The sequence below is a fragment of the Cinclus cinclus genome, chromosome 3, assembly GCF_963662255.1.
Source record: "Cinclus cinclus chromosome 3, bCinCin1.1, whole genome shotgun sequence".
Lineage (NCBI taxonomy): Eukaryota > Metazoa > Chordata > Aves > Passeriformes > Cinclidae > Cinclus > Cinclus cinclus.
The window spans coordinates 102,387,872-102,401,347 of NC_085048.1; the positions used below are offsets into that span (position 1 = coordinate 102,387,872).

At 45.9% G+C, this 13,476-nt stretch overlaps 1 protein-coding gene across 2 annotated transcripts in view; it reads left to right on the forward strand.

Moving 5' to 3' along the window:
- The window catches only part of SPTBN1 (spectrin beta, non-erythrocytic 1), an 82,658-nt gene that overhangs the window by 57,671 nt on the left and 11,511 nt on the right, over positions 1-13,476 (forward strand). For both annotated transcript variants that reach the window (XM_062490590.1, XM_062490591.1), the window contains exons 18-29: positions 2,938-3,084; positions 4,404-4,667; positions 4,963-5,187; positions 5,334-5,423; positions 5,665-5,943; positions 7,038-7,168; positions 8,481-8,685; positions 8,792-9,166; positions 10,868-11,112; positions 11,462-11,600; positions 12,492-12,576; positions 13,142-13,338. In XM_062490590.1, coding sequence (XP_062346574.1) covers positions 2,938-3,084; positions 4,404-4,667; positions 4,963-5,187; positions 5,334-5,423; positions 5,665-5,943; positions 7,038-7,168; positions 8,481-8,685; positions 8,792-9,166; positions 10,868-11,112; positions 11,462-11,600; positions 12,492-12,576; positions 13,142-13,338 — 2,382 coding nt within the window. The remainder of the gene's footprint in view (positions 1-2,937; positions 3,085-4,403; positions 4,668-4,962; positions 5,188-5,333; positions 5,424-5,664; positions 5,944-7,037; positions 7,169-8,480; positions 8,686-8,791; positions 9,167-10,867; positions 11,113-11,461; positions 11,601-12,491; positions 12,577-13,141; positions 13,339-13,476) is intronic.

Below are 13,476 nucleotides of genomic sequence, written 5' to 3' on the forward strand. Positions count from 1 at the left end.
AATTCTGCTGTTATTAGCAGCAGCTTCTTCGTTCCTCTGTCACAGCTCTGGTACAAAGATCCCATGGTTCCTGGGGCTCTCCTGGCCTCAGTGTCAGCGTGGGTGTGTTCCCTAGGTTCTGGTTTTGCCCCTATATCACTGAAAGAAAAAGGAAAGCATAAAAGCTCTAGTGTTGGCTGCCTGAATACCTTTCTTCTCCCTTGTTTCTCTCTAGCCACTAAAACTTGGATGTCATAACTGCACGGTTCACAGGCAAACTTACAATTACCCAAATGTCAGAGATTTCTCCAATCCTCTTTGAGAGGACATTAGCTTTGGTGATAACTGAAGGGCTGTTTCCTGAGAAAACTTGGAATTTGCATCACTATGAGGCTTGCTGACACCTCCATTGAGCTGGGAGGATTGTGATGGAGCAGCACTGTCCTGTGGGGTAGAAGGGAGCCAAGGCAACATCTCCCCTTTGGCTTTTTCCTTAGCACTGCCTGTGAAGCTGGAAATTGTTAGGGAGCAGCTTGGAGCCAGTCCCCATCTCACCCAGCAATGATCCTTTGGCCTTACTGCACACTGCTGCCTTAGGGACAGTTTCCCATCTGTGTGTAAGCTGAGGAAAGGCAGTGTTTTCTGCAGCCCTTCCCTCCCCAGGGCAGCCACATTGTCACTATCACCCCGTGCTGAGGTGTTTGAGAGTGTCTGCTCTCTGCAGAGCCAGAGAGGAGAGTCAGTGACACTCCTGAGCAGTGCAATCATGTTCCTCACAGCAGCCCAGCAGTGATAAACCCTGCTCTGGGGTCACAGGTGAGGGAAAACAGCAGATTTTGTTGTTGTGAGGAGTCAGAAATACTGTCACAGGTTTGTCCTGAGCACTGCTGTTCCGACTGTTTCTTGCACTCATATGAATGTTAAATAAATTTACTGAGTGAATGAAACAGTGACAGCACATAATCGTGAGTGGAGGAGATGTGATAAATGTTGTCGTTTAGTTTTTCTTTGACTTCCTGCTCTTTCTCAGCTTACCTTCGAAGAGTTTACAGCTGACCTTCCCTCTGAGTACTTGGAGGTCCCAGCACTGTCTGGGCTCATTTCTCCAGGGACATGGTGAAAGCTCTTGGCAAGACTCTGTGCTCCAAAGATTCTCTCCCAGAGTGTGCTGGCAGGATTTGCCATGTGAGCCTCCCTGCAGGATGGGCTGACAGCTTGGTTCCTGGCACAGTCTTGGAAGTGCAGCAGCACTCAGAGCCCTTTCCCTTTGCCTTGCTGCTGCCCCAGGGTCACAGGGGTTTGTCTCTGCATTTCCCTTCCTTCCTGCTGTGTTGGCACTGCAGAGTGGCAGCCAGGAGCAGGAACAGGGTCTTGTGTACAGGTGCAAAGGGTGGGAGGAAGCCTCATCCTCTCCTGGCCTTAACAACTTCTGGAGAAAGAAATACTCCAAGTGTCATTTTGAGGCAATTTAGGGAGCTGTATTATTTTCTGAAAATCTACTTTCACACTCAAGATACTGACTTTTAGTGCCTGCAGTGGTTGCAAAACCCAGATTTTAGCAGTGAGCCCTTAAATACTTTCTCTGCATTTCTGTGCTCTGAGGGGTTTATCCCAAAAGGCCCTGGCTGTGAACCACATGTTGTCACTGTCTTGCCTTCCCCCAGCTGGTAACAGGAATGATCCAGCCTCTCCTTTGGAAGCACTTTTAAATCCCCAGAAGCCTTAATGCTGTGGCTGAGTAAAAGCAAACAGTGAAAGCTAAGCAGTGCAATTTGCAGAGCAGAGCATCCGTCTCTTCCCCAGAAAGGCAGGAGTAAAACCACTAATTCTATGTTATATCCTAATCTCCATGTAGCCTTTGACTGTTCAGCAGCACAGTAGCCTGTTCTAATGTAAACTTCTGCTTACAGAGCTCTTCACTAATATGAGCATTTTTCTGTTTAGACTTGATGGGGAGATCCAATGAGGAGTTTCTCTGATTGTTCTGATAAGTTTTCCCTTTTTGGGGAGGAGTGCATTTAATGGGCAAATGAAATTTTAAGGGGAAATTGAAAAGAGGCTCATGAGTGATCAATGGAATTTGTTACCCTGTGTGCTGAGCACACAGCAGAGGATTCTGTTCCTCTTCTTTTTGGGCTGCTTGTTCACCCAAGTGCTGTTCTAGAAACCAAGCTGATATTTGTTTTGATGCTTTCAGCTCTAAATATTCAGAAAATGGACCTTTTCAAATTCCATAAACATTCCTGTGAATGTGGTTTTTATCCACGCCTCAGGGATAGATGAAGCAGTCATACTCACCCTGGGAGGAAATGTGATGTTGGCTGCTAGAAAATTTTCACATTCCATTTGCACATGGCAAATCAACTGTCTCCTAAAGAATTGGTTTTCTCCAGTGGTGATATGGAAATGTCCCCAGTGCCTTTGTATTTGCTGAAAATCAAACAGAAAACAGTCTTGGATTTTATATAATGGGAAAAGGAAAGTCTCCAGTACCAAAACACTTGTGGAGATTGGATAAATAAACAAATTACTTATGTAAACCTATACAGAGAAAAGACTGAGGGCAAAAGATACAAATGTGCTGTGAATTAATGGTACAAAACCATCTTTAACAGCCTCCACAAAACAATCTGACCAATAAGTAGGACATGTGTCCCTGTTTCTCTTGCTGTTGAACTGGGTGGGACCTGGGACTGTGTGTTTGATATTGCTTATCACAGAGGTGATTCCTTTCTGCTTGAATCAAGGGTTATTTATGCATTGGAGATGGATGTTAGAATGGAACTGTTCAAAAGGCAGATCTTTGACTGAACCCTGAGTAAATCCCCGAGTAAGAGCAGTCCCTGGATCTCACACAACTCTTCTATAGAAGCATCTTTTGATCCTTGATCTGGAGGCATTTTGCATTATTTCACACCAGGAGTGTTTCCTCACACCCCCTTGTATTTTCCTTTCCAGCTCTCCCTCTGGATCAACGAGAAGATGCTCACAGCCCAGGATATGTCCTATGATGAGGCAAGGAACCTGCACAGCAAGTGGCTGAAGCATCAGGCATTCATGGCAGAGCTTGCATCCAACAAAGAGTGGCTGGAGAAGATTGAGAAGGTTAGTAAAGAACATCTGAAAAATGCCCTTATCTTTGTCCAGGGTGGCTGTGCACAGAGATGGGATCTGCTCCTCTGCAGGACTGGTCCTTAAATCACCCCACAACTGAGGCTAAAGGAGATTTCTGGTGCATTGTGTCTCCATCCAACCCATTTTGTTCCTCACTGATGTTAAAAGTCTTTTTTCCAAGACATTCACTCAGACATTGGCTAAGGTGCCAGCTTAGTTTTGTCTGATTTTTCCTGTCTGCCAGAAGGAAAACATAGCCAAATTTCATACCCAAAGGGTAAGTGTCAAATGTTGGTATTTGAGCCAATGAAGCCAATAACAGAGTATAGGGAATAGCTGAGTTTATTCTGTGCTGCTAAGCTGGCTTTCATTCATTCAGAACTATAAGCAAGCTGCCTTTCCCCATTAAAATTAGGGCATGAGGTAAAGAACATCCAGTTTTGTGATTAATTAAGATTCACAGCTCTGTATCAAGTTTTTTGAAGCCATCACTGTGATGAGCTGTACTTTCCCCCCCATTTCTCCTGTGCAGTTCTGGAGCACTGAGGGGGTCTCCTCTTTAGCTCTGACAGTGGGTTTCTGTTCAGTGTAAGTTAACTTAATTGTTCATTTCCTCTTCCACTTTGGCACTCCTTATCCCACTAGAGGCTTTTCTGTGATCTACGAATAGCAATACCCTTTAATGGTGTAATTAGAAGGCTGCTCTTAGTACTGAAAGTTCCTTTTTAGTGATGCTAATGCATCCTTCTCCTTTGCCTCTGAAAAATCAGATTGCAGCAAAGGACCAGGGTTGTGTACAGAGTTGTGGCAGTCCCTGGATTAACATTCATATGGAGTGTGCTGGTTTGGGGCAGCATTCCCATCTGCACCCAGCTGAAGAGATAGATGAGAATAATTAGAATAAAGACAATATTTCCCAAACTTTCCCAGCATTGTGCTGTGTGTTCATGGTTCTGTGGTGATGTGGCCCCCAGGAGCTGGGCCTCAGGAAATGCAGTGTGTGCAGCTCCAGCTCCCCGCTTCATCCTGCCTGAGCCATGGACCCAGAAGCTCCCTTTGGGGAACATGTGCAATGGAGAAGGGAAAGGAGGCATTGCTTGACCTTCCCATTGCTAAAAAACCCTCTTCCAGGCAGCAGAGGGACCTTGGAGCTGATGTTCTGGAAGGAGTCACTGGATAATTTGAGATAGAAAATGAGTGGCTGATGCTGCCAGCAGATGAGGAATCCTGGGTACTTAATCAGGATAATTGCCCTAATGGGCTGTGAATGCTCCTGAGGAGGTACCATTTGATTGTTCTTTGCTTTGCAGGAGGGAATGCAGCTCATTGCAGAGAAACCAGAGACTGAGGCCGTGGTGAAGGAGAAGCTGACAGGTCTCCACCAAATGTGGGACGAGCTTGAATCCACCACCCAGACCAAGGCTCAGCGTCTCTTCGATGCAAACAAGGCAGAACTTTTCACCCAGAGCTGTGCAGACCTGGATAAGTGGCTGAATGGTTTGGAGAGCCAAATCCAGTCGGATGACTATGGAAAGGATCTCACCAGTGTCAACATCCTGTTGAAGAAGCAGCAGGTAAACAGAGCATGGGGTGCTGCGGGCAGGCAGGAGATAACTGCACTCAGGAACAGACAGGCCAGGCTTTCAGCTTAGAAAAGGAAGAACTGCTTTTCTTTCTTCCCATTCTTTCACATATCTTTAAGAAGAACAAGAAATTCATCCAGCAACAAATCAGACAATAATTATTAACATGGTAAATTCTCACTGACCAGCATCTATTCTCCCCTCTGAGGAAACTGTTGATGTGCCCTAATTGTGTGAACAGCTTTCATCCTGGTTTTCAGGACCTTTTTGCCATGTTTCTGTTTAGATGCTGGAGAATCAAATGGATGTCCGTAAGAAGGAGATAGAGGAGCTGCAAAGTCAGGCAAGGGCTTTGAGCCAAGAGGGCAAGAGCACAGATGAAGTCGATGGCAAACGCCTTACTGTAGAAAAGAAATTCTTGGAGCTGCTGGAGCCTTTGAATGAGAGAAAGGCCAACCTGCTGGCCTCTAAAGAGATCCACCAGTTCAACCGGGATGTGGAAGATGAAATTGTGAGTATCAAATAAATCCCCTTCCCCAGCCAATAGGAAAATGTTGGAATCCTGCTGCTTCTGCAGGTTGTGTGTAACAGCCTCTCTCTGCTGCCCTAACTGAGTCTGGGGTTGCTTGAAATCACGTGTACTCCTCTCTCTTTCAGTTGTGGGTCGGAGAGAGGATGCCCATAGCTACATCTACTGATCATGGACACAACCTCCAGACTGTGCAGCTACTAATAAAGAAAAATCAGGTGAGTAGGTGCTGTTAGAGCTCCATACCTGCTATTTGTCCTTAGTGCTGACTAATTTGAAAAGGAAATGTTTGGGGTGAAAAAATGGGTGCTGTGGTGTGACCACAGGTGGTGGCATAGTGCCAAGTTGTCCACATGAGCTGATGGTGTGTGTTTTGCTGCTCCTCTGGAGCTAAGAACCCTGACTTGTATTTCCATTTCATTTGTGCATTGTCTCATCAGTCAATTTTCTCCCGTGCAGACCCTTCAGAAAGAAATTCAGGGTCACCAGCCTCGTATCGATGACATTTTCGAGAGGAGTCAGAACATTATCACAGAGAGCAGCCCCAATGCTGAAGTCATTCAGCAGAGACTTGCAGACTTGAAGCAGCTGTGGAACCTCCTCATCGAGGAGACGGAGAAGCGCCACAAGCGCCTGGAGGAGTCTCACAGGGCTCAGCAGTATTACTTTGATGCAGCTGAGGCTGAGGCGTGGATGAGTGAACAGGAGCTCTACATGATGTCAGAAGAGAAAGCCAAGGTGAGCAGCTCCACAGTGACACTACTTTGGCCTTAATTACTTTGCTGGAGGGAAGCGGGTGACGTAATTTAATGCGGTGCTGTGGAACGGCGACATAAAGAAATTTAACTTTCTGCTGAAGCCTCAAGTGATCATGGCTTCCATCTCTTCTGACATCTCTGAGAGTGTGCAGGATAGGCTGTGCTGTATGGAACCAGGGAAGCATCCTCACACTGCAGAGGGCAGCTCTGTTCCTGCCTTCACTGCAAGGTCAGGATTGCCAGCACGGTCCGGTTAAGTCCAGTTTTCTGTTGGTTTTGAATGACAGCACAGTGCACCTGTCTGTGAAACAGAAGGCCTGGTGGTCAGTCAGCTGCTACCACTGTCACCAGCCTTGACTCCCAGTGACCAGCAGCTTTGACTCCAGCTTCAGACCATACCAAAGAGAACATTAATTCTTGTTTTCCAAGGAGATGTTAGTGCTGGAGCTTGTTTGTTATTGACATAAATGTATCATGTTTCTTGCCCTGGTGAAATAAACCTCAGCTTTGTATCAGGAGAACATATTCCACAGGTGTTCAGCCTCCAGTTAAAAATGGCTTGTTTTATCTGTTGCAAATAGCTCACTATGCAAAATATTGCATTGGAAATATTTATTTATAATATCAGTTAACACTGAGAGTAGGGGTGATCTTTTTCTTAGCTCTAACAGTGCATGAAATGTTTTGAATGGAACTTCTCCAGACACTTTGGTGGACAATCCATTGCCATGGACTGTGTAGGATTTCTTTTCTTTGCCCCATGCTGTTGTTGAGATGTCTGACAAGTGGTGTGTCTTAATCCGTGTTTCTGAGCTATGCACCAGTGCTCTGGAAACACATAAAAAGCTTCACAGAAGAGGAAACTCAACATGCTCAATGCCCAGCTGATGTAATTTTATTGTGCACCCCAGAGGGGTTGATGCATTATTTCTTTCACTCATTGGTTTGCTTTCTGGAGGTACCGTTTGCTGTGACATCAACTGTTCTAAACTATTGGTAGAAGGACTTGTCTTCAAGCTGTACTTCTGAGCAGCTCCTTATAATTCTTTCTGTCATTTTCTGTCACCCTTACAGGATGAACAGAGTGCAGTGTCCATGCTAAAGAAACACCAGATTTTGGAACAAGCTGTAGAAGATTATGCTGAAACTGTGCACCAGCTTTCAAAGACCAGCAGAACTTTAGTGGCAGATAATCACCCAGAAAGGTATTAACTGCCATTTTTAATTGGATCATGAGCTCTTTTATTAATTCAGTCCCCTCTTTGGGTGGTTCTGACAAACAAAGACCACATCAAAGACTAAGCAGCTCAGAGTCTCATAGAGAGGAAGAGGAGTTCAGCCTCACTCAATCCAAGGTGTCTGTTGGACCACCCTTATTTGGCTGGAGACAGGGTCAGTATGTGCAGCTGCTGATTTCTGGTGGTTCTGGACACCTGGGGTACCTGTCTGTTGTGTCCCCTGTGCAGGCTGCAGTGGCAGGTCTGCCAGCGTTGCTGAACTTCACAGAGGCAGAGCAGTCCTCAGGCCAAGGTCCAGATCTGCCCTTCCAAACAGCTTTAATGTCCAGCAGAGAAGGTGACTGTCATTAATGCTTCTACAGTGCTCCCCAAGATCTGCCTCTTCTCGTTGAGATTCCAGCAGAGTCAGAGCCTGGAATCAGATGCTTTAAACATGGGCACATTAACATCTTACTTTTGGTAGATTTATCTCATCTTTCATAAATGGCTTTCCCTGGGGGAGAACTCAGGAAGCTTAAGAACCATTTTGCTGTAAGAGCTGCAGCTCAGCAGACAGAATTCTCCACTGGCTTCAGCTGCAAGGCTGATTCCACTCTGAGGCTGATGTATTTAACTGCTCAGCCTGCATAGGCTGCAAGGTGGCACTGGCCTGGGACAGACACACTCTGCCTCCAGTGGAAGGTTGTTATTTAACTCTAAAGCACTCTCTTGTGGTCATGATTGCGTCTGATGAGAGCAGATTTCCTGGCTGAGCAGTCTGAGTGCTGGAATAACATCAGCAGCTTTACAAGGCAGGTGGAAGGCACTTTGTCAGCACTGTATGGCTCAGACAAAATAGAGGCAAAAAATACAGCAGGTGGAAATATTCATCCCTTGTGCAAATGCTGAGCTTTATTTAAGGCAGGAGAAACCCATGAGTGCTGCTGAATTCTGAAGCAGAGTTTACCTGGAAAGGAACTGCTCCCTACTTCAGCAGCTCAGATCCTGCCTGTAGCTCTGGGAGAAGACTGATGTGATCTGTGTCCAGACAAATGGAGAGCTAGATTCTAGCTCCCCTCTCTAAAGCCAGGGGTTTGCAGTGCAGGACAGACAAGCTTCCCAGCTATTGCTCACCTCTGTCAGCAGGGGATTGGTCCAGCATGTCCAAGTCAAATTCCTGCCTGCAGCAGGTGTGTATTCTGGGGCTTAAATACACAGAGTAGCTTTTATTCCTTGCGCTTTTCCCCCTTTGGTTCTACTTGCAAAGGCAATGCAGACTCAGTGCTGTTTGCTTTTCCAGCGAGCGCATCAGCATGCGCCAGTCCAAGGTGGACAAGCTCTATGCAGGCCTGAAGGACCTTGCTGAGGAGAGGAGGGGCAAGCTGGATGAGAGGCACCGGCTGTTCCAGCTCAACCGTGAGGTGGATGACCTGGAGCAGTGGATTGCAGAGAGGGAGGTGGTGGCAGGGTCCCACGAGCTGGGCCAGGACTATGAACACGTCACGGTGAGTCCTTGGAGGGGCCTCTCTGGGCCGTAGTCAGGGAGGGTGGCTCGGCTCGCTCAGGTCTCCGTAGCCACAGTGCTGCATGAGGCTCTCTCTGTGCCCTCAGATGCTGCAGGAGCGGTTCCGGGAGTTTGCTCGGGACACCGGGAACATCGGGCAGGAGCGGGTGGACACTGTGAACCACATGGCCGATGAACTCATCAACTCTGGCCACTCGGATGCTGCCACCATTGCCGAGTGGAAGGACGGACTCAATGAGGCCTGGGCGGATCTCTTGGAGCTCATTGACACGAGAACACAAATCCTTGCAGCCTCTTATGAACTGCACAAATTTTACCATGATGCCAAGGAGATCTTAGGGCGTATCCAAGACAAGCATAAGAAATTGCCTGAGGAGCTTGGTAGAGACCAAAACACAGTGGAAACACTACAGAGAATGCACACAACGTTTGAACACGATATCCAGGCCCTGGGCACTCAGGTGTGTGGCAGGTGGACTGTGGGTGGGGGAACACGAGCTGCAGAGTTTGCTGCTGCCCTTGGCCCCTCTGTGGCTGGGAGAGAGTGCTGCCAGCTGCTTCCTACCTGTAGTGCTGTGGGAATAACCTCACCTGCATCCTTTTCTTATCTGTCTGCTGCTCTGACATTGCATTCAGTTTATTATCTTAAGTAGCAGTCTGTAAGTACACAAACTTCTGAACATGTTGGCAATTGTTGGATGTTATTCCATTTCCTGTCCGTGGCTGAGGAAGAAATGAGAAAGGCAGAGAGCTTCAGTATTGATTTAAAGTACAAAATATGAAGGAGTGTATTAGCCTGTTTAGCTTTCTGAGGTTTGGTTTTATTTTGGTTGGTCAGTTTAGGTTTTTGTGTTTTTAAAAAGACCAAAAAAACCCAATCAAACCCTTTATGCTGGCACTTTGTTTATTTTTCCTTTCTGAGAGGCAAAGACCTACACAGAGGCTTTCTGACTTGGTTTAAACCTGGGCTTCTGAATTAAATATGGCCTTTCTTGGTGTTTCCTAAGAGCAAAGAAGATTTCAAAATCCACAATTCAGGCAAAGATTTTTAAAAGCATCCAAACTGGATCTAATTCAGAATCTTTGGAAGCCAGGGTGTGCCAAGTAGAAGGTGGCAGCTGCTCATACAGCACAGGGGGAATTCTAAATCAAAATACAACATTCAGCTGCCACAAAGAGAATTTAAGAAGGGACGAAGTTGCTCAAGGGATGGAGGAATTACAACTGATTGTATTTATCCCAGTAGGTCAGGAAAGAGCTTTTATGGCCCAGCTGTCAGTCAATTCTCAGTTATGTTGCAATTTACACTAAAACAAAGCAGATAGAGCAAGCATTTGATTTTCCAGGTGTTTTACTTTCAGAAGCTGTAGATTTTATACAGAAAATGGGAGACATTAATAAAACATCAATCTAGTCTCTCAAAAAGGTAATTATAATCAAGATCTAAATGAAGGAATATGTAATCACAACACAGAGCTGTGGGGAAGGCATTTAGGATAATTTATGGGTGAAACAGCCAGATCACTGAGGTGGATCATTTTGAGATAGACATGGTCTCTGTGCCTGTAGCTAGAAGGCTGTTTGATTTTATTTTTTTAAAAAATAATTGTTAGACAGAATTGAATGTTTCCTGTCTTGAAAAATACGAAAAACAGTCAGGAATTAGCATTTGCCATCCCAAGACAGTGTTTAAAAGGAAAATATTTTTAATAGTAGAAGGTTCTGAACATTTCCACATTTTCTTCTCTTTGAAATCATTATCTACATTTTCAAAAAATAACCTCTGCCAGCTGAAATAGTGGTTTGGTTACAGAGTTCCCAGGTGCCTTTATCACTTGTATGAGAGGAAGGGAATTTGATGGTGAAAATGGTCTCCATTTGCCCTGGCATGTGACAGTCTTTTTGTTTTGGCACCATCTCACAGCGGGTTCAGGCAGTGGCAAATCTTTGCTATTTTGGGGGTAGCTTGACCCTACAGTGTTCTCTGAGGGACAATACTGCCTTACTAGCAGCACAGACCTTTCTAGCCTGGACAGACCCAATTCATTTGCAGTGACTTCAGAAAGCCCCTCAAGTGGTGAATTAGCAGATAAGTGTCCCTGTGGTTGTGACTCAGGAGTCACAAAACCACTGATGGCTCTGTCTCTCCTAAACCCTTGCAGGTGCGGCAGCTGCAGGAGGATGCAGCACGCCTCCAGGCTGCCTATGCTGGGGACAAGGCTGATGACATCCAGAAGAGGGAAAATGAGGTCCTAGAGGCATGGAAGGCACTGCTGGATGCCTGTGAGGGCCGCAGGGTGAGACTGGTGGACACGGGAGACAAATTCCGCTTTTTCAGCATGGTTCGGGATCTCATGCTCTGGATGGAAGATGTTATCCGGCAGATAGAGGCCCAGGAAAAGCCAAGGTAATGCAAGGCACCCCTTCTCTGTCCAAATAAAAGGCTGCAGGTCACCTGAGGAATATCTATAGAGCTCAGTATCACTGAGAGTGCTTTCAAAGCCTGTTGCTGCAGCAGCAACTTGCTCATGTGGGTGGCTGCTGGAATAATTCCCATGGAAAATTGTACCCAAAGAGATTTGATCTCACACCAGGGTTATTTGATCTCTGATTCAGGCCAGAATGGTGCTGTTCTTAGGGAGAGGCTCCCTGAACTACAACGATAATCTAGGAATCAATTTTCCTCGTTGGGTTGTGGGTTGGTGTGCAAATGTAGCAGCTGTTAAATCTGAGATCTATGTTTCTGATGATTTTAGGGATGTTTCATCTGTGGAACTCCTCATGAACAATCACCAGGGGATCAAAGCAGAAATTGATGCCCGAAATGACAGCTTCACTACATGCATTGAGCTTGGCAAGTCTCTGCTGGCCAGGAAACACTACGCATCTGAAGAGGTACCATGCTCCCTGCATACAGCCATGGGCTCCTGGGGGTTCTTTCCAAGGGAGAAACCTGCCCTGTGTCACTCACAGAGGAATAATGATAAGTATCACCTCAGGGACTGGTGCACTTCTGTGCTGTTGGGAAATCAGAGTATAACTTCACTCCAGCAATTCCTGCTGGGTAACAGGTGACATTGAGATTTAAAGTGTCATTTTCAGCCCAGAAAATACAAAGAAGCTGCTGCATTCCATTCTGCAGAGAATGGCTCTGGGGTTGGAAGGTGTCATCCTTGAGCTCCTTGAGCTGTGAGACAGCCTGAACTTCCTGTAGGGGAAATGGAATGTTGTGGAGAGGCCTGCTAGGGTAATGAGCAGGAAAATGTTTGTTGTGTAGGGACTAAATTCTAGAAATATTAAGAGAACCATATCCAACTCCCTAAAACTTTGATTTATTTTCTGAGATGTCTAGGCCAGAGGATAGAGGCTTAGCTCTTAGTTCTCCTGCCTCCCTTTGGGGAAGGGAGGATAACCACATATTGTGAGGCACTTCTCTCTCTGGAAGGGGAAAGCTTCTTCAACAATCCAGAGCAGCACATTTTGCATTATTCTCTGGGAAAGGCAGAAGATTCAGTGCCTGATTGCACTATTTCCATTTGTTTGTCCATTACACCCTTTTATCAAATACTCTTGGTACTGTAGCTTTTCACAGACACTGAATCCCTATGCAAATGTGATATTTTAATGGAAATGTCACATGTATTTATAGTTGGAAGAGAAAAGCAGCTGTTGTTTGCACGGTGAAGTAATTTCCTGAGGAACTCTTGCAGTGTCTGTCAGTGCAGGGTTGGGTGGAGCTGCTGCCTGGTGCTTCTGTAACAGCCCTGCTCTCTGCTCTCCATCCAGATCAAGGAAAAGCTTCTGCAGCTGACAGAAAAGAGAAAAGAAATGATTGACAAATGGGAAGACAGATGGGAGTGGCTGAGACTAAGTAAGGACACCCTTGGATTTCTTTTGGGCTGGGCCATGTCTAACTTTCTTCATTGTGTCTTTCTGAGCATTGAAAAAAGCCTGCTGCTCCTCACTTTCTGTTGCAGTGCTTGGAAGTGTGCTTGTGCTGGAATAGCTGCAAGGTTCATACCTGATGGTTGTTAAATAATGAAGAATTTGAAATCAAGAAAACTGCACCAAAGGTCCTGCTCTATATCATCAAATTTGGAGCTCGGTGCAGTAGCTCTACTGTGTTTGCAGGTGTCACATTCCAAATTCTATGCTGAAATTAGTAGGTTACAGCAGATTAGAACAAAAAAAAAAAAAAAAACACAGAAAACTTGCAAAATGAAACATGCGTTTTTCCTTAAAGCAAAGCCAACAGAAGAAATGTCTGTCTTTTGAGTGACCAGTTTCCCTGAACTTAGCTAATGGGAACACTCATCCAAGTGCATGTACTTTGCTCCCTGAGCTGGGTTTAGGTAAATCCCAAAGCTGCCTGATGACTCCATGATGCTCTTCTTTGTGACATGAATGGCACTGACACCTGTGTCTTCTCTGCGCAGTTTTGGAGGTGCACCAATTCTCCAGAGATGCAAGTGTGGCTGAGGCCTGGCTGCTGGGACAGGAGCCCTACCTGTCCAGTCGTGAAATAGGGCAGAGCGTCGACGAGGTGGAAAAATTAATCAAGCGGCATGAAGCATTTGAGAAATCCGCAGCGACCTGGGATGAAAGGTTTGCAGCGCTGGAGAGACTGACCACAGTGAGTGTCTGAACCTCCTGGCCATTCCTCTTGTGATGGATTGCAATAACTCCCAGCACCACCATCTCTGCTTGTTGGGTGGTTGTTGTTTGACTTCAGCCAACCACTCAGAGCCTGGAGTTTCCTGTTTCCAGCTGT